This window comes from Carassius gibelio, chromosome B7, assembly GCF_023724105.1.
Source record: "Carassius gibelio isolate Cgi1373 ecotype wild population from Czech Republic chromosome B7, carGib1.2-hapl.c, whole genome shotgun sequence".
In the NCBI taxonomy this organism is placed as follows: domain Eukaryota; kingdom Metazoa; phylum Chordata; class Actinopteri; order Cypriniformes; family Cyprinidae; genus Carassius; species Carassius gibelio.
In genome coordinates this window covers 22753247-22774344 of record NC_068402.1, presented here as the reverse complement: position 1 = coordinate 22774344, position 21098 = coordinate 22753247, and the positions used below count along the sequence as shown (strand labels likewise).

Below are 21098 nucleotides of genomic sequence, written 5' to 3'. Positions count from 1 at the left end.
TAGGGGAAATATATCGGAGTAGAAGTATACATTTTAATTAGGAAATGTAGTAGAGTAAAAGTTAAAGTAGCCTGAAATATGAAAACCCAAGTTAAGAACAGATACACCCCAAAAATACTTAAGCACTGGAACAAAGTATATTTACTTATTTACATTACATCACTGCTATAACAAAACATACTTACAGTAGCTGATTCAGAAGCACCAGATTGTTGAGGCAAAGTCAGAATGGGCTAGTTGCATATATTGCACATCTTGGATTTCTGGTCTTGCGAGTGTGTGCGTAGGTATTTCCGGTTGTGCTTAAAGTCAGTGCAGAGAACCGGAGAAGTCCAAAAATTACCTTCTATATGTTTACAGGATTTATAATATCACTTCATATGCAAATAAGATATACACTGCTATTATCACTATACTACAAATGTTAACTGAGCCAGTGGATTTGAAACCTGTGTATGTTTGGGTCCGGTGAATTAATTAAATACACTAATGTTCACTATTGTTCACGAGATGAAAGTTTAACTCATGGTGTGTATACACCGCTATATAATGTCTTTTATCTTACCAAATATGTAAATGTACAAATTACTTGTTTGCATTGTTATTATTATTTTTATATTAAATATTTACCTCGTGATATGTGGGCTGCGATTTATCTTCAGAAGTATCCATTTCTCAATTGTACACATACATCAGTCTGTTTCATCGTTATTTTCACAACATATTTTATTATTTTACACAGTAAAAAATACGTGAATAATATTAATATCTGTTTAATCTGATAATTAATGCAAAACAATAACAATATACATGGCTACTCGTAGACAGATGATTTATGCTGCAGATCTTTCACAAAACAAATAAACAGATAAAAACACACATGAATGCAAACAGCGATCTTTTATTTAAGGCAAACCTACCATAATTATATTACGTTTAATTGTACAGTTAGTTATAAATTATGTTATCAAATAAAGTTAATAAAACGCTTTATCAGAAATCTCTGTGCGTCTTGTTTGACAGTCAGAAACATTTATCTTACATAACAGAATAAAACCAGCTCTTAAAAGTATTGCATATTTGAGAGGTTTGTGTTTGAAAAAAGAAATCCCTGTGGACCTGACTGGACGCTGATGCACATAATCAACAGAAGAATAAAGCCATCTCCGCGTTGTATCTTGATGAATTTCCACACAGAGGTACGCAAAATATAGGGAGTATGTTTCCCCATGTTTTTGATATACCACTATCGACTGTTAAATTTGAAAATCTTTAATTATATAAATCTAGCCAAGTTTCTTATGTAAGTTTCCCTTACAGTCAATGCGAGCGTCGCAAGACCGGAAATAAGTACGCACACACTCGCGTCGCTGAAGCTCACCGGCGCCATCTTGTGCACCTAGCCCATTATACCTTGATCCTAGGTTCACTAAACGGTCGTCCATAAAATGCGTTGCTGTTGTGTTGTAAGTAATCTTAAAGATTCCCAAATGCATCCACTTTTGGAAGGCAAAAAAAAGTTATTTTGCTTTCGCCTAGATACGCACAGCATTCAACACTAACGGTGTTACTGAAACCACACTTTCTTTCTTTGTGTGAACATTTGGGTGGCATTACGCAAATATTTCCACATGGTGACATAGACATGTGGGGGCGTGTTTGAATGAGCCATTAGGGGTGTGTGGCAGAGTCTTAACTTTGATAAAGAATATCTCTTTGGTTTTGAGACTTTAGTCTTTGCAACTTTACAGATCTTCTTCATGCACAAAGAGCTTGTAACACTCCAAAGAGAAGGGAAAAATTGACATCTCCTCATATGACCCCTTAAAAAAGCAAAGAAAGGACAGCACTGACAGCATTTGGGACTTTAATGGAAATGTGTAGATAGAAATTTAAGAGCATCTCAAAAGAGTCATAAGTTATTTTAACAACTCCTTATTTTGGTTGGAATATAAGTCAGGTCCTGAAAACCAGATCAGAGGATTTATAAATATTGTGAAGGTTTTTAATTTTGATGTAAGATTTTTGAATTAGTGGCAGTGGGAAAAAAATAAGTGCAGTTCTAATGAAAATATTAACAAATATGCACATCATTTAAAGATGTGGGACAGCATTGCTAACATTTTACCCAACAGGCTTTGATCAATACCAGCATCTCTGCGAACTTTGAAATGAAAAAAAAAAAATGTCCTCCTGAAAAGAAGACAGAGGTTGTGGTTCATGAATATATACCTTTGTTAATTTGCACCTCATACTGTTAACTTTTGACCCTGACAGATGCACACAGAAGCTGTCAGCAGGTGAATGGCAATCTCTTTACAGGCCAGTGCAAAGCAGTGCAGCCAGATTTATAGCCTCATTCTTTGGAAAAGAGCCTGAAATAAAAGAACTTGTCTATTAAATATAACATATGACTCTCTTGATAATCTCTTTGTTTATAAATCCTTTGTGTGGATGATTCAGCATCCCGAGAAGAGACTCATTATGAACTGAAGTAGTGCCAAATTTGTGCTAGTTTAACATGATCTATAATGCATTCTCAAAATGCTAGAGCTTCTGAGAATAAAGAAAATTTTATGAATGTTACAAAATAAGCAAACTCATATTAAGAAGCTATATCTTGTAAGAAACCCAGCAAATGTGAAATACTCAAATTTTCTATGGCAGCTACTGTATCCATTTTTTTAATCACTGGTTTTATATATATATACTGTGTAATAGAGCACCATTTAAATGAGCACAATAGCCTACAATAAGTAGTGTAAGTATAAAATATAAAAGTTTTCAAAGTTTTTCAGTAGACTGCTAGGGATGATTCTTAAAAATATATTTGAAGTACAAATATAGTAGGCTACAAATAGTACAAAAATATATTTGAATTACAAATCTTCAAATATATATATATATATATATATATATATATATATATATATATATATATATATATATATATATATTACAAAAATAAACGTTATTCATTTTGTTGGACTATATCTAAAAGTATTTAGTATTGTGCAAGAAAATGTTGTCTGTCTCACAATAAAGAAGATTTATTGTAAGCTGTAACTGTCACTGTAAATGGACTGCAAGGCTTTGTGTGCTGTTTGGTTTTTGTGAAGATCTACATTCTGGCCTGGTGCTGATTGGTAATTGAAAGAAAGCAAGTATCTGTTGTTTTCCTGGTTATGGCTTAAAGGTGCCATATGCAAAAATTGAGGTAAAAATATCCATAACATGACCTACACGCATCAAAAGAATGAGAAGAAATAAGAGCGATGATATCATTAAAAAAATGTCAAGTTATAGTGCTGCATAGATATCAACCTTAATTAGCATTAGCATTACTAGCCCCGGCCTGACAGGTGTCGTAATACCAGTTTCGGCCATGGGAGGCGGTATGCGGTCAACATAACCACCAGCCACTGCTTGTGGGCGTGCCTGAAGTTGATGTCAATCATGTGGAAAGTACAGCCCACTACTTCATTTCAGTTCAGGGAAGAGAGACAAAGGATGTCTCAAGCCCTTGGCAAGAGACCACCACACGCTACAGGGAAACAACCGCGCTCTGAATCACAAATCAAATCCGATAAGAAAAGGAGCCGAACCAGAGTAAACATCGCCACTGCTTTTAATCGCTGGAGACAACTGATGGACCTGAAAGAAATGAGGTTCGACCCCGAACTTGCAACATTTCTTTTGGATTGGTAAGTTAGATGCTGTTAGTATTTCGCTAGAAGTTTGTTTCATATGTTTGTGTATTTGTTTTCGGGAAGTTATAACATAGAAATGTATCGAAGGCTGTTCGATAAACGTGCTAATGTTAGCGATGGCTAACCATAGCTGCGTTTGATAATTAGCTGGCTATAACTTAACGTTACCCATTTTATTATATCTTAACTAACCTGTTCTCTCTAGTCTGTTGGTCTCCGTGTCCTCTTTGCTTCATGGTTTTTCTGTGCGTGAAAAAATTGATGTGTGGCGTGAAAGCGTGTGAAAAGAGTCAATTGCGTGTGTCTCACGGTGAATGCTTAAGAGATGGCACATTAGTTCCCAAGCAGAATAAAGGACAGGTTGATTATTGCTGTTTAGCGTTTGTATTAATCTATGATGTGTCCCTGTTTGCGCACACTGTTTGTGAACGCACAGTTAGGCTTCTGCTATGGCTGTAGTGTTGTTGTGAAAGTAGGGGCGGAGCATAGAGACTATGCCATTTCTCGTTTGTTACTCTAGAGTAGACCAATTCACTTTATTGAGGCATACTGCCCCATCTGGTATGGAATGTGGAGTATGACTTGATTTTTTTGCCAAACATTACAGATGGCACCTTTAAAGATGCTTAACATTTGGGTTAAAGGGGTCATATGATGAGATTTCAACTTTTCCCTTCTCTTGGGAGTGTTACAAGCTCTTGGTGCATAAAGAAGATCTGTAAAGTTGCAAAGACAAAAGTCTCAAATCCAAAGAGATATTCTTTATCAAAGTTAAGACTGCCACACACTCCTAAGAAAGAAAGTGTGGTTTCAGTAACCATAGTTGGTGTTGAAGCAGCCATGTCAGGTAAATGCTGTGCGTATCTAGGCGAAAGCAAAAGCACTTTATTTGGCCTTACAAAAGTAGATGAATTTCTGAATCTTTAAGATTACTTACAACAGATCAGCATGAGTGTGAGGTGTGTGTGTGTGTGTGTGTGTGTGTGTGAGAGAGAGAGAGAGAGAGTCAGCTGTTTTAACCGTCTGTGGCTTGTGTACTGCAAACACATATGAGCTTCATCACTGTGTCTGTCACGTGACTCTGTTCCACTTTCGTGCTTGAACTGATGGTAAAACTAAGGACATTATTAACTGTCTTTACATGTATTTTGAAAGATGAAGCTCGCGGTGTACGGCCAATCACAGTGCACTGTGTCAGTTGGCCAATCAGAGCAGACTGTTCTTGTCAGAAGGAGGGAATTTGTAGAAAATGAGCGTTTGAAAGAGGCGGGACATAAGGGACCTACAATAATATACAGTATTAGAAAAATTAAGGTTTTTTTTTTTTTTTTTTTTTTTTTTTTTTTTTTTACATTAAAGCATGTCAACATATTATGTTACACCAAATACATAAATAATGATCTTTCAAAAAGCAACATATGACCCCTTTAGAAATGCTCTTTATTAACTGATAAGCATTGATTGGCTCACTATTAGCCTGACCTCACTGTTTAATCAAGGTCAAGCTTTCAAAGTGATGAACACTGATTTGATGTGTTAGCATATGCTTAAAAAAATTAAGGAAATAGCTTTACTTTCTGCTTCTATGGTAATGCTGTATAAAACTATCACCCCTCTTAATGCGACACTTTTTTGATACAATAACGTTGTTGTTGTTCTACATGTGTCGTTTAAATAAACATCGTATCTGACTTAAAACCTTTATTTTGAAAAACAAAAGCGTGTACTGTTTCCGGTTTTTAGCTTCACTTCCTGCTCGCTTGTTTTCGACTTCGCAGAGTTAGCTAGGTTATCTAATAATATAGTCTACCGATCGTGACAGTTATAATTTTATCGTTGAAGAGATAATAATGTCAGGAGGAACCCGCCTTGAAAACGCCAATCCTCTGATATTTGAGCGATCGGGGGAAAGACTCCTGACTGTCGCCGATGAAGACGAGGATGTGGCTGATCCCATCGATGACAGGGAGATATTCGATATCCTTTCAAACATTTGACATGTCAGCCTTGTTGCTGTAAATTATTTGCGATGATGACAGTTTTACTTACAAACTGTGTTTGCTCAGAAACAGTACCGCACCATCCCAGTTGCTCAAAATTTGTTTTACTGTATTTATATTAACATATACATATACAAAAATATAAAAGGCATTGCTCCGCGGCTGGATGCAAATTATCATAATTATTCGACAACTGTATCTGTGAAAAGACATAGCAATCCGTCGCAGAGAAAACAAAAGGAACAGAAAAAAATATAATGTCCGTGCATCACTTTTAGCTAAACTTTTGTGTCTGTTGAGGTTACCAACACTTCACCACCAGCAGCAGGGTTTCCATGTTCCCTTAAGAAAGTCAGCCAAGGTTTTACTACGAATAAAACAATAAAAAAAATGTTTCTTGTTGCCATGGTAACCACAAATTAACCATGATTTTGTTACTTCAAATAATAGTTTATGAAGTATTACTATAATATCTGGCACAACAATACAATTCTACTTCGGGCATCCATTTGGCCAGCAGCTGCCCTGCTCTAAAACATTATTTATTTTGATGCTTTTGAAACATTTTGAGTCAGACCTTAACATCTTTACATCTGATCAGATCAATCAATGACCCTGAGCACCCTCTGTCCCTCGAAGAGCTCAATGTGGTGGAACAGATGCGCGTCAATGTGAGTCTGAGCTGTCTGTCTGGTGTTCTGTCTGTCTGCCTGGCGTTCAGTCTGTCTGGTGTTCTGTCTGTCTGGCGTTCTGTCTGTCTGCCTGGCGTTCAGTCTGTCTGGTGTTCTGTCTGTCTGGCGTTCTGTCTGTCTGTCTGGCGTTCAGTCTGTCTGGCGTTCAGTCTGTCTGGTGTTCTGTCTGTCTGGCGTTCTGTCTGTCTGGCGTTCTGTCTGTCTGGCGTTCTGTGTTTCGTTCAGTCTGTCTGGTGTTCTGTCTGTCTGGCGTTCTGTCTGTCTGTCTGGCATTCAGTCTGTCTGTCTGGCATTCAGTCTGTCTGGTGTTCTGTCTGTCTGGTGTTCCGTCTGTCTGGTGTTCTGTCTGACTGTCTGCCTGTCGGTCTGTCTTTCTGTCCGTCTGTCTGTCTGGCATTCTGTCTGTCTGTCGTTCAGTCTGTCTGGCATTCTGTCTGTCTTTCGTTCGGTCGGTCTGTCTGTCTGTCTGGCATTCTGTCTGTCTGTTGTTCAGTCTGTCTGGTGTTCTGTCTGTCTGGCGTTCTGTCTGTCTGTCTGTCGTTCTGTCTGTCTGTCGGTCGTTCTGTCTGTCTCTCTAACATGTTTCTGAGCAGGTGAATGATGAGGAGAGCACTGTGTCTGTGGAGTTCACTCCGACCATCCCACACTGCAGCATGGCCACACTCATTGGCCTGTCCCTCAAAGTCAAGCTTCTGCGCTCACTTCCTGACAGATTTAAGGTCATTTTAGTGAGCATCCAAGCATATTTAAGCTTACATTAGGCTTTGGGATTCCCATCTTAGTCATTTGTTATATTCTTTTTGTTGTTATAGATTGATGTTCACATCACGCCTGGCACACATGCCTCAGAGGATGCAGGTAATGGCCGATATACAATGCAAAGCCAGTTTAAAGGGATACACTTCACCAAAAAATTAAAATGCTGTAATCATTTATTCACCCTCCTTGTATGAGTTTGTTTTCTGTGCTAAACACATTATATATTCTGAAGAATGTGGGTAAACAACAGTTGATGGTCCTTATTGACTTCCACTGTATGGAAAAAAAAAAATACTTTGGAGGCCAGTGGAGACCTTTAACAGTAAATTATGACTAAATAAGTTTAGTAAATGATGAAATAGAATGAAAATGGAACAGTTTATTGCACCTTTAGACACAATCTCAAAAAAAAATGTTTGCAAATGTGTTTTATGTTTCGTATCATATATGATACATCAGGCTTTTATGGCCTAGTATAGTCATATAGTGATAGTATTAAGCTCACATACCCGAGGAAGAAAACTATGTCTACTTAATTTAAAGGCCCAGACTGAGGAAAAAATCAATAAAATGCAATTTGGTGCTTATGTTTTTATTTATATGGCCATGATTTGTAGAATACATTTCTAAAAGCTCTTATTATAAATCAATGAGATATTTATAAAATGGACTATTGTGTGCATATGAATATCAGTTATCACTCTATGTAAACTCAGTATATATTTCTTATACGTCTCAATATATATTACTCTTTTTTGGGGGGGTTGTGCGTAACATGAACATGAAGCCTCACAGGTGTTTTATTTTCTCCTGTACATACAGTTTAACTTGATTTTTCTAACAAATGATGTGCGGATAATCAAGCAAATCTAACTATCTAATATTTCACGACCTGAAGGTGTATGGTTTTAGAAATACACTAAAAGGCCTTTTACTTACTAATAAAAGTATAAACTATCAATCAGATGACAAAACTGTGTGCAACTGGTTTGCCAGCAACAAGTTTTGATCACATTAGAGGCCTTAGAAATCCATGTGTAAAACATTATACAGTAGGTTTTATATAGTTAAGGTCAAGAACATTTTTCTATTAAACAGCACCCTGTTTTTATTTAAAGATAAAAATTCACTTGTGTTTTTCTCCTGCAGTCAATAAGCAGCTTGCAGACAAAGAGAGAGTAGCAGCAGCTCTGGAGAACTCTCAGCTGCTGGAGGTGGTCAACCAGTGTCTGTCCACCAGATCCATGTGATCCGAGTCGTGTAGTACTTTGATAGACCAGTACTCAACTCCTACATGCAAGCCAGAGTTGAGAGATAATTACAACTTGAAAATGTTTTGCTTATATATATATATATATATATATATATGTATGTATGTATGTATGTATGTATGTATGTATGTATGTATATCTAGTGCTGTGCTTGACGAACAGCACCAGATCAGGAGCACTGTTTAGTGCTTATAAAGTAAGAGATGCATCCAAATTAAGTTTAAAAATGTGACGGAAAAAAGTAAAAGAGAATTTATGTGGAAACAGTATTTTGTCCTGTTTGAAAGCATGTGGATACAAAAAGAAACGTTATTCTGTATTTATGCCGTATAATTGTGAATATTTATAAAATGACTTTAATTTTAGAAGGTTGTGGACTTCTCAAAGAAAATGAATGTTGGTCAAAATCGAGAAAGTGTACAACAGAAATAATTTGCACTGCTGTGTTTTTTTTTTTTTTTTTATCTTGTTTTTGGCAATAAAAAACACTGAAATATATGGGAATTTTTTTTTTTTATAAAAAAAAAAAAAAAAAAAAAAAGTTCAATCACTTAACCATAAGCAAAAAGTATTTTTCTACAGCCAAATGTAGAGCAGGAGAGTGCTTTGAAGTTTCAGCTATTTGTGAATAAGTGTAATTAATAGGTAACAATTTTGAAAAGCTAAAAAATACATAGGCTTAATTTGTATCCTGTGATGTGATTCATGTCTACAGATATGTCAGGTAAATGGCTTTACTGGTTTATGGTTACATCGTAAAACATCATTACTTTTACACTAGACACTTCATAATACAGTTTCTCTTGAATTAGCTATTGTTAACCTTCATCACAGACCTACAGTATAATAAAATATATAATTGCATTTTAAAAACACTGTTCAAATCAAACAAGGGAACAAGACTCACATTTTCTTATGATTTCTTTAGGAAAATGATAGTCTTTAAAAGATGACCTCTTTTATAAAGTTATGTTTAAAACTTGTTTGACTTATAAAGTCTGAAGGGTAATAGGCTCTCTAAGCCACATGCAGAAGGCAGTGATGATACACAGATACTATAATAAGCACAATTATTTGCAGAGTCTGTTTAGATTACACTTGCTTGGCTTTTAAGTCACAAAAGTGCTTTCACTAGCACGCATTAAAAATGCATGATAGATACTATTTCTGGTAATATAACTCTTATTCAATAGTTTTTTTTTTGTTGTTGTTTTTTTTATAAATTACCAGACTAGCTAACGTTGCAAGTCTTTTTAGGTTCAGTCATGGAAATAAAAACCAAACTTCAAATATTCATTTTTGTTATTCATTTATAATTATTTATTTTACATTTTTTTGCTTGTCGTGCATCTGTGCTGAAAGTTGAAAAGACATGTCAGGTTATGGAAGCACAAAAAAAAAATAAAGCATATATTTTCTGAATAAAATGTGTGTGTAATAAAGTTTTGTAGTGAAAAAAAAAAGGTGGGGGAAATGAGTTTGATTTCTATGACTTTTGTGTGGTGCCTACTTTCCAAAATAATTTCAAGTTGTTTCCAAGAATCAGTAGGTACATTACAAATAAAATAAATAAATAAACCCTCATAAAATCAGATCTGATAAAACATAAGGAAATTGTACTATGCAATTCCTGTATTATACAGTTCGCTGTTAAATGACAGTCACAATGTGGAAATATATCTTCTATTATAACTATTGCCTAGGCGCAGGTTAGTTAATACACCTGCTTGGAAAACAATGTACCTGACAGTACAATCATATACCACTAGATGGCAACATTGAACTACCTATAAATGTACTCCACCATTATGATGAAAGGGGATTTTGCTACTGAGGATTATAGGATGATGTTGTTATCATGCAACAAATATAATCAATTATAATCTGTCACTGGATACTAATTCGGATTCTAATCAGAATATATCTTCAAATGGCATTTTGAAGATATATTCTTGAATGCTGAGAATTTAAAAAAAATAATAATAGATAATTCTGTATCATTTATAGAATTACAAATAAATTCAAAGTGATGATTTGCTAGAATTACAAGTTTCAAGAATTACATTGTGACATTTCGGTGACTTTGTGATTTCAGTTCATAACTGTGTGTTATGAAATCATAGAATGTTAATGTTAGCCAACCAATCTGAGCCATTCTTGTTACTGTACAGTATTAAAAGCCACATGATGTTGTCAAAATTGACCTATCCGGCAGCAATGATAAACCAATGATCACGCTATAGAGCACAATTAACCACACACACAAGGAAAAATCACTAGCATAACATATAACTCTAAAATAATGGCATAACATACACTGCCAGTGATGACCCGGTATATGTGCGTGCTTTCACACACAACCCTTGAAGATCCCGTAACGACACGTGACATCAGCGCGTGACGTGTAATGTACGAGTCGACAACGCTAGGCACGTTATACTTTAACTGAAGCAAGCAAACGATCTCTGAGTCAGCGCGGAAAGTGAGGAACTAACTGATCTCTGCTTCATTACAGTTTGCACATATGTTTTCGTCGCGAATGTTGATCTTCCTTCAAAACAGCCGGTAAAAGAGTCGCGCGATAACGCGCGTCATCACCTCGATACGGAATTAGATCTGGCTTTTGTTCACACAGCGCTCGTTCCGGATCGATTACCGCAATGTTACTAGGTCCCCGACCCGGGTTCGATTCGGTAATCAATTCCGGGACGTGGTTGCTTTCACACAGAAGGCGACCAGGCAATGTTACGGGAATATTGCGGGTCCGACGTGCAGTGTGAAAGGGGCTATATAATCAAACACCCAAGTGTACAGAATAATATTTATTAAAGTCTAAACAAATGTTTAAAGACAACACATGGTCTTACAGAATATGATACAAAGTTCATACTTTTTACTTCTAAATACATTGACAGTGAAAATATACGTAATGTCCATTGGAATCTATTTGACCTTATATGGTTAAGTGTCTTGTAATACAGTGCACCAATTCACAGCATTTTCACATTGTCTGCCTTTAATTCGCGAAATTTCACAAGGTACAGTAAGATGAGCTCAGTTTGAGAGACCAGCTTAAACCACTTAAAACTAACAAGATGACAAATAGTAATAATAAATAAATAAAAATATTTATACCCTGATCTATATTCATTTGTTTTTGTTCCCCCGTGAATCATTTGTCATGTTCGGACTATACGCCTTTGCTTTACCTCCATGTAATGAAGAACGCTGTAGTGAAAGCGGAACATGATTCAGCCCTCGGTCCGTGCAGGGGAGGGAAGACCCTCGCAGAACTCTGAATCATACGCACTGGATCCCGCTCCTCCCTCAAAATGATGTTACTACTATAACGACGCTGATTCTCGATCCGAGGCAAGCCCTCCCTCGGGCTGACGTCAGTCACTCGCATAAATAACGGATCTGTCTCATCACCGATCATAAGCGAAACCCTCGGCGGGAGAATAACGGCGTTAAACGGACTGACTGGACTTTTGACATTAAACGGGAGACGCGGTAGACGCGATCACATGTAAGTATCATGTGGACGTTTTCTTATATCCTCAACTCCTCGTGGTATAGACCATTTAATTTTATAGGTATAAGTTTGTACTTAAAAGTCATTATACAGTACAGGTGTTATAATAATACAGTTTAACACAGACAGGTTTGGAGTCATGACTTTGAACAAAGGAGACAAGTTGAGGAACATGGACAAGAGGAGAGGAAGCATGCCGTTTCCCCTCCACCTGCAGAACTTGCACCGGAGGAGCATGCCCGTGGACGACCGAGAGCTGCGCTCGATGCCCGAGGCTCAGCCCAGCCTCCTGCGCTTCTGTCCGGCAGACGAGCACAGGAACAGCTGCGTGTCCGACTCCTCCGACTCCGTCATCTCGTCCGGCAGCGACTCTGACGGACAGGTCTACAAGGTGGTGCTCCTGGGCGAGCACGGCGTCGGGAAGTCGAGTTTGGCCAGAATATTTGGAGGAGTTGAAGACAACGACTGCGAGGAAACAGGTAAATGTCTTGGTTTATTCTGAAGTGCTTGAATTAAGATTTTCCCTCCAAGCTAATCATTTCTGGAAAGTCCAAGTGTTGTGGTGCTTTTTTATATTTAAAAGCTTGTGTAACAATACAGATGTTTAATTATGTAATTTGCACCTTCATTTCAGGAAACACATATGACAGATCCCTCGTGGTTGATGACGAGGAGACGTCAATCCTTCTCTATGACGTCTGGGAACAAGTAAGCAATGGGCATTAGGAGTAATATTTATTTTTAAGAATAACCAAATTAAAATAAAATAAAATGTTTATAATAAATAATTTATCCTGATTAAAACATATATGACACAATGTTTAATATATATATATATATATATATATATATATATATATATATATATATATATATATATTTTTTTTTTTTTTTTTTTTTTTTTTTTTTTGTAACTAATTAATTAATTAAACAATCAAAGTGTAATGTCATTGTCACTAATCGTGATCACCAATAGCTTTGATATGTGTAACCATTCTTTTCTCTCTCTTTCTTGACAGGATAACAGCCAGTGGCTGAAGGATCAGTGCATGCGTATGGGAGACGCCTACATCATTGTGTACTCAGTGACAGACAAGTCCAGCTTTGAGAAAGCTTCAGAGCTACGAATCCAGCTGCGCAGAGCTCGGCAGTCGGAAAACATCCCCATCATCCTGGTGGGAAACAAGAGTGACTTGGTGCGGTCCCGAGAAGTTTCTGTAGATGGTAAGATTTCACCAGACTTCTCTATTTTTTAAACCTGGGAGATGAAACAGACTTTGCAGTCTCTGGTTGGGCTCAGGTTGGAGATGTTTTGGATAAAGTAGTACTTCTTGGTCTCCTGAGCTCTGAGTAACAGCCAAGAGGCATAGTAAAGATGACAAGTAGCCTCCATTCCTCCGGTAATGGAGTTAATGCTCACTTGCATGTGTGTTTCTTTCCCCCGTCTCTCTAGAGGGCAGTGCCTGTGCTGTTGTGTTTGACTGCAAGTTCATTGAGACCTCAGCCTCCCTACATCACAATGTGCGCGACCTCTTTGAGGGCATCGTCCGGCAAATTCGCCTGCGCAAGGACAGCAAGGAAGAAAACGCCCGCCGCATGGCCAACTGCAAGCGCCGCGAGAGCATTAGCAAAAAGGCCAAACGTTTCCTGGGGCGCATTGTGGCCCGGAAGAACAAGAAGATGGCCTTCAGACAGAAGTCCAAATCCTGTCACGACCTCTCAGTGCTTTGAAAAACTGGACTAATGTGCCCTCTGATACCCACGACCAGAAGCTGTGTGTTTTTCATGATAATATGAGGACTATTTAGCTGTACAGAAAAATATGAACTTGTTTTGTATACTGAAAAGAGATTATATATGAAACAAAGCTGACAAAATCAAATCATGTTGACCGGCATGAGGCTTTTTATTGTTATGTTACTTTTTCTGTGTTTTGCTGCCTTAATATGTATAGATGTCAGATTCTGTGCATGTAAATAGGAGGTAAATCCACAAATCACAATGTTCCCTTTGGAGAGCTGTGGGGTATGTTTGCACAAAGGCTAAAGAATTAGGTTCTTTTCCTTATGTGGACTAGAGCTGTATCAGAAGTCTAAAGGATGAGCACAAATCATTTTTCTTGTTGAAATATCCTATGGAATCAAATGTTACTTGAAACTGAGTGCGCAGGTTCGTAACTCAGCCAAGACGCCAAACTAGAAGGTTTGGTTTTTTGGGGTGGGGTGGGGCAAGAGGCAATATAGGGTGTTTGGATATAAGAGCTCTGATTATTCTGCCATCTATGCTCCATGTGCAAATGAATGACATAGAAGCAATAAATTATGTGTTGTGAGTTGTTTAAAAAAAAAATGTTTGATTTGCACTTAATGCCATTTAATATTATTGAGTTGTTAATTTTGTTACATGTTTACAACTGGTTTCATAATAAAATAAAATACAATGCACATTCGCATGGTGTTCTATACACATTCAGACTTGAGGCTATTATACCATGTAATTTATTCCTCCATCCATATGCAAGCGAGGGACTTGCTAGTCAGTTGTGTAATTGGAGGAAACAAGGTAGTTAAAACTTTTCTCAGCCAATTTAAGAAAGCTAATCATTAATCAGTTACAAAGCAGATGCAATGCTCTTCTAACACTTAAAGCCATTCTCAGTTTCGCTCACAAGAAGTGTGGACTGGAGGTAAGAGCTGCTTTTATTAAATAGCATGATCAAAAATCAAAGAAGTGTGTAAGATTTTTTTACAGTGTACTGTGAAGTTAATTTGCAGAGCTGTGTTGTCTTTTTAAATGGTTTGCGTTTTTAGCTTTATCCAGCTTAAAACAGCCGCATCAGACTGCAGTACAATGTCTTTATGGGGTTCTTTAAAAGTTTGACTAGAGACTATTTATTTGTGCGAGGCATGTCCTATTCATTTATATTTCATTGTTTATAGATGAGATTATAGAGTAGCCTATACCTTGTTTTGATTGTGTGTTTTCATTCATATAACAGCTATGCGTAGAATTTATTCTCATACTGTACCTAACGGATAATCTTGTTTTATGAACATGTTTTGTGTATATATATATATATATATATATATATATATATATATATATATATATATATATATATATATATATATACATATATATATATATATATAACTTTACCCTAAATCCTGTAGCCTAACAGTCACCTGACACCTAACGTGAAGTTACATTAATGAGGTGCATGCGGCAGATTGGCAATTGCCAGAGTGGCCAGACCATTTTGTGTAGTGAAAAGTGTAAATAGCGATAGACAAAATTTTTGTGAAAATAGCAGTGTTTTTTAACGGTATGCATAAATTCTATTTACATTATGTTAAAATAGCATTTTTTTTTTTGCAAATCGTGGCAATTGAGTAGAGGGTGTGGTTTTATTTTAGCGCTCCTCTTCTCATTTCTCACTCATAGCAACATGGTTGGAGGGGTGTGTATAAGGATAGTCTGCCCAAGCCGTCAAACTGACTTCATCAGACGTCATCATTAACTTACACGGTTTAATTGTTCACATCGAGACTAGCTATGTGCCCAAGTAAGGAAAATAGAGTCAATTTTGATTTCAAGATGACTTTAAACGTTTGCCCCAGTCGGCAGCGGTCAGCCTTGTCCTGAGATAGGCAGACCGATCCGATCAGAGGTTACCCAAATTGGAAATTTATAAAAAAAAGTCAAGCAGAAAATCAGAGAAAGTGCAACACTAAGCGAATTGTCATTAAAAGCTAGATAATGGACCATAAAAATTAAAGGCAGTGTAGAAAAACTTGGAGAAAGCAAAAAAATAAAAAGGCTCTTAAATCCAATGCTGCAACATGCGTAAAATAAACTGTTAAAATTTGGCTACTGCAATGGAGGACAGCTATAAGTTTAGCGTAGAACCTTGTATATTTTAAAATATGATTGCTTCATGATAACTGGTTACAAGTGTTAGCTAGCCTGTTACTGAATTGCATGGCTAAAATATCAGCAGACGGGATTTAGGGTAAACTAGGGTGGCCCGATGTCCTCTTTTTCCCAGAGATGTCCTCTTTTTGGGCCTAAAAAAAAGCTTTTTGGTTGGGATTTCTAAATCACCCAAAATATCCAGGATTTGCCTTTTGCTTTATACAGTTGCCATACACCGTGTGCATTTTGTATAAAAGCCCTGCGCAGGACTTTTCTTAATCCTGCTCCCACTGGATTTCTGACCATTACCACCTGTTCCTGCAAACATTCTAATATTGCATATAATTTTGGTGCATCAGTGAGCCACTATCAATAGGCCCTATAAAGAGTTTTTAAATTGCTTTTGAATGAGCGCTCACTGTTTACTCGATGTCGCCATCACGTGCACTCTGTGTAAAGGAAGCACATTGTAACGATATTCAAATCTCCATATTTATCGGGAAGAAGGAGGCGGGAACCGGCGCACAATCAAAACCATTTTAATACTCAAAAGTAAACACAAAGCAGCGCGTCAGCCCCTCACGGCGACTGACGCGCACAAATAAAAAGCAAACATAAAATAATATCCCAGGCCTGGTCCTCTCTCGTCCTTCACGGTCGTCGCTCCAGTTTTATATCCTTCCATCTCCTACGTGGGACTCGATACTAGCGGTGGGGCTCAGGTGTAGCTCATCTCCAATCACTACACCTGGCCTCACTCCTCGTTCCCACGCCTCTCGGCCCCGCCCCACTCGCCACACACATGTTACAAGATCAGATATTTGTCAATGAACTCAGGATCTGTTGAGCAGCAAATCCTCCAGCATGGTCTTGTCAGTCCTCCTTAAGCCAGGAACACACCAAGCTGACACAGACCAACTAGTGGCGACAATAGCAAACAGTGGGGTCGGTTCACATGGGGTCGGCAGCATCTGGGTCCAAAGATGCCCTGACACATTAAGCCAACGCTCGACCCCTGACGGCCAAGTAGGGCGTCCATTCTGTTTTTTTCTTGTGCACTGGTTCGCCAGCTGAACAGCCATGATAAAACTGTTCCCCGCATCTGCATCCTGTCCCCACTGTCCTCTTTTTGGAAAACTAAAATATGGTCACCCTCGGTCAGGGGTAGGCAAGTTCGGTCCTAGAGAGCCGCAGACCTGCAGAGTTCAGCTTCAACCCTAATCAAACACACCTGAGCAAGCTCATCAATCCATTCAGGATTACTAAGGTACAGGCAGATGAGTTTTTTGTTTTTTTTTCAGGGTTAGAGCTGAACTGTCTACCCCTGCCCAGATAAACAGACTGATGTGGGCTATTTGCAATATAGTCTAGCATGTCAAAAACCTAAAGCAATAGCCATACTGTAGATATTTGAAGTGAACTTTATTTTGAATATGTAGTCATATATTAAAATAAAACATTAAATATGCATACATAAATTACATTAGGCTATGTAATTAATCCTCAGGTATGTGTAAATTTACAAAATCAGCATTGTTTGCCATTAAATGTTTAAATATCTGATACATACAGAACTGCTTTATTTCACTATCTGTACAAAAATGTGTAGTGAATGAGGGTGTCCATGGTGGGCTTGTGTGTGTGTGTGGTAATATGGGCTGATGTGGCTACAGTGGCAGTCAGCCCCTGATGAGGTCGTGTACTCGAGTTTAACATTAACTGGAGGGAAAAGTTGTCTGATGGCACGCCTGATAAGAGTTTTTTTTTTCTCTCTCTCTCAGACTATTGGTTTCTCTCTGAGATGCATTCTGTTTTTATTTTTTTTTATTTTACAAAGTTTCACACAAACAAATTATCAGAATTTTGGAGAAATAGACTAGAATTATATGTATTTAGGCTACATCACAACACAAGCCTACAGTATGGCAGCTGACGCTGTGGCTTTGAGAAAAAAAAGAATCAACACAAACTTACAAAGTGCACCTTTAAAAGAAAATCCATTAGTCAGTTTCTTGCTCTTAGAGGAACTTCAGAAACTACTGTATGCTGGGATAAGAAAAATACATCAAAAGAAAAATAGATGGAAATTTGAAGCAAAGCATGAATGCTAAAATGATGTTATTGTTGTTGTTATTTGTCTTAAGCATGAAGGCCGCTGTTGTCTTGATGGAATCTCTGAGTGCTTGGTTTATTGCACTGAGTGTAAGTTATTTTAGTTGGCCTTTTTGTCTGTACCATATTAATGTTTATCACGCAACATGATTTACCTTCTACAATTATTTGCCTTCTATTTTAGGTGCTGTCTCAGAACATGTTGCTTTCTGAGACTGCTCATCTTAAAATCGGTGTTCCAGAAAACTATGATGGTATTTTCCCATGGTACCTCACCAAGGTGAGTTCTTTCTGTAAGGAGGACAAAATTACTTTGGAAAGTTTACATATTAGTAGAAGCTTTAGCTTGACTTATATTGGGTACTGTATGTCCATAATAAAAATTAATAAAAATTAAAAAAGAAAACAAAGAAAGAAAATTGAATAAAAATAACAACAGCTATTATTATTATCAGCTGAAGCAGGTCATTAATCCAGTAACTGTGTGTATAGACTGAGCAGTTGTGTAGATGATGAGGGGAAGGGCTATTAAGAGCGGAGATGGTTAAAAGGAGTGTTTTCCACCTAACACAAGACGATACAGGTTGCCAATTTGTCTAGCAAGGTTTTTGTTGACTAGACTGATGAAAATGACATTTCAAGTAATCAAGACAGGAGATGAGGAAGGCATGTGGAATGAAAGCCTCTTTTATATTACGTGTGGTGTGGAGGTGTACTTTTATTCAGTCTAGACAGACGAACTGATTTAGGCTAATTTCCAAAAGTGTGCGGATGTGACTCCAAGGTTCTGAACATTAAAGTAGGCAAAGAAATTTGAATAAGCAGTTCTGACGTGTTGTCAGATCAGGTGAGTAAGGTATCACTGAGTGAAAGAAATTGCCGCGTGTGTTATTTATAGACTGAATGTAGATGGTTAAAATGGACTGTCCTTGTGCTGTGTTGTGAATGACTTAAGAGTTCTGCAAATGTATTAATGACTGCTTCTAAGAGCAATGTAGAGAAAGGACTGAAAAAGCAGAGCATCGAACAAGCCATTCAATAAACCCTACATCCCTCTTCACAGAGCACTCAGAACTCAAGGTGTAATTATGAGCAGGTATTCACGGTCGTCACCAGACTAAATATGGCACTACTGTACAATGCCTTACTTCAAACCCTGTGTCAGACATCTTTACCAGATGTCGTTTAGTAATAGCCCGGTTGCTCTCCAAAAAGCTTTTCGCTTTGACACTGTAATTGGCGGTATTTCTGAAGGACTGTTTGGGTCCTAGTGCTTTTTGCTCATCATTTTCTGTGTCTGACGACATGCTATCAAAACAGTCTCTGTTCAGTGTCCAAATCAAGTATAATGGCCTACATGCAAGTGGGTGGATAATTGCATGCGTGTGATGACTGAAAGAACAGAATGATGGCTACATAGTATTTGTTTAGGCTTACAAAAAATAAGTGACAAATGATGCATTTATTTTCCTTTCTTTTTTTTCTTCTTTTTTTAGCTCTAGTTGAGTATTGTGTTCTTGCTGCAGGTGCCACAGATAGAACTGATCGTTTTTTTGTTAGCTTTTTTACCACAGTCAATCAAAACAACCAAGCATGGGTTTAAAAGACTCTGTTCCCTGGATAACCTGTGCAGAAGTAAAGGCAGCATTTCAGATTGGGCAAGGGGAAAGGCGAGCTACAAAGTGACATGCAAGTCATGCTGTGTGCAGTTAGCACTTCAATCAGTCTTGACCTTTCTTAACTATTAACTATTCTGAGATACATTTCAAGAGCCAGAAATTTTGGCCAGGTAGATGGGAATTTTTGATAGGACACTTACTGTTCAGGTTTGTGTGCTATTTAAGATATGTGACCACATGCACACTGTACCATGTATTGGATGTGCCAGTACTGAACACAAAGCATTTGGAGCCTCATGTCCAGCTTAAGTCTGGATCTCTGTGTGCCCTGGTGTGAACCACTGAGCCACATAACTGCTGTCAAAAGCAGCAGCCATGTTTATTCACAGATATTTAGAGAACGGTCAGCCAAACATCATTACTACCTCACTGACCGCTTCTACTACGCAACCAGTGTTTACACTAACAGCCATTAATGTGCTCTTCAAGTGCTCTTTTTCGTAAATATCATAACTGCGAGTTCCGGGCACACAAATGACCAAGCCATACTATATATATTTACTAAATGGCACATTAGATGCCGAGCTGTGACGTCGGAAAGAGCATGTTGATTGGAAACATGGCATAAACACTGATCTAAATATGGATGATTATATATATGCTATAATTAATTGTTTTGTTTGGGGTACTTCCGTGTTATTTGTCCAACTTAAATCATGTGGTCATTATAAAGAATCCCTGACTCTGAGTTTCCCAGCATATGCACTTAAAGGCAGCAAAATGTGGTCACCGTGATTTAATCAAGCAGCTCATGTCATCAGACAATTAGAATGTATAACTTCCACACAAAGCAGCTTCTGTAGCCAGATAACTGGTTAAATTACAGCTGCATAATTAATAATATATATATATATATATATATATATATATATATATATATATATATTAAACTGGATTATGATTACTGCTTCCGCAATAAAATAACTGTGATAGTGTCAATATGTTTAAATATAGTAGGCCTACCACTGCACCAAATTTTATTTTCAACAATATGCTATTTTGCAGAGCGTATTGACACAATGGCCAATCGGATGCTTTTGGATGTCACCTGCTCAAAATGCCAGTTTGGTTTAGCACAGACACTTTTATTGTTATCAGCAGAGTACAGGCATAATGTAAATAAGGTATACTTTCTGTAGACAGTTCTACTGAATGTAAATGTATATTTTTTTTATTTTATTTTTTGCGAAAGAGCTGAACTGAAGTGATATATAGCTTCAGTTATTATAAGGGGAATGGTTTTGTGCGTTTCTGTGTACAAACAATTCACTATTTGAAAATAATTCACTGTTTTTCATGCTGTTAAAAAGACAATTGGCAATCTATACACCGCATAATGTAGGGACTGACAACCGAACAAATGACACCAATGCAAATTAGCATTCATGTGAAAAGCTAGTGATTCTTTTAAAAAGAAAAATGTAC

At 37.4% G+C, this 21098-nt stretch overlaps 3 protein-coding genes across 4 annotated transcripts in view; all 3 read left to right on the top strand.

The window, feature by feature from the left end:
- Positions 1–5429: 5429 nt before the first annotated feature.
- Positions 5430–8930, top strand: LOC127961704 (cytosolic iron-sulfur assembly component 2B). Its single transcript, XM_052560935.1, has 5 exons — positions 5430–5689; positions 6304–6381; positions 6996–7121; positions 7215–7260; positions 8311–8930. The coding sequence occupies exons 1-5, from the start codon at positions 5561–5563 to the stop codon at positions 8409–8411; spliced, it is 480 nt and encodes a 159-aa protein (XP_052416895.1). The 5' UTR covers positions 5430–5560; the 3' UTR covers positions 8412–8930.
- Positions 8931–11761: 2831 nt separating this feature from the next.
- On the top strand, positions 11762–14411 carry LOC127961693 (GTP-binding protein RAD-like). Of its 2 annotated transcripts, none has more exons than XM_052560923.1 (5): positions 11762–11961; positions 12097–12446; positions 12602–12675; positions 12987–13191; positions 13421–14411. In XM_052560923.1, coding segments are annotated over exons 1-5 (909 nt in total). In that variant the 5' UTR covers positions 11762–11959; the 3' UTR covers positions 13699–14411. The 2 variants fall into 2 exon arrangements, with proteins under 2 accessions (XP_052416883.1, XP_052416884.1); XM_052560924.1 differs by having other exon boundaries at positions 11769–11961; positions 12093–12446.
- A 3619-nt stretch (positions 14412–18030) lies between these two features.
- The window catches only part of LOC127961705 (cadherin-17-like), a 29482-nt gene continuing 26414 nt past the window's right edge, over positions 18031–21098 (top strand). Inside the window, exons 1-2 of the mRNA XM_052560936.1 lie at positions 18031–18084; positions 18179–18274. Coding sequence (XP_052416896.1) covers positions 18049–18084; positions 18179–18274 — 132 coding nt within the window. The 5' untranslated portion in view covers positions 18031–18048. The remainder of the gene's footprint in view (positions 18085–18178; positions 18275–21098) is intronic.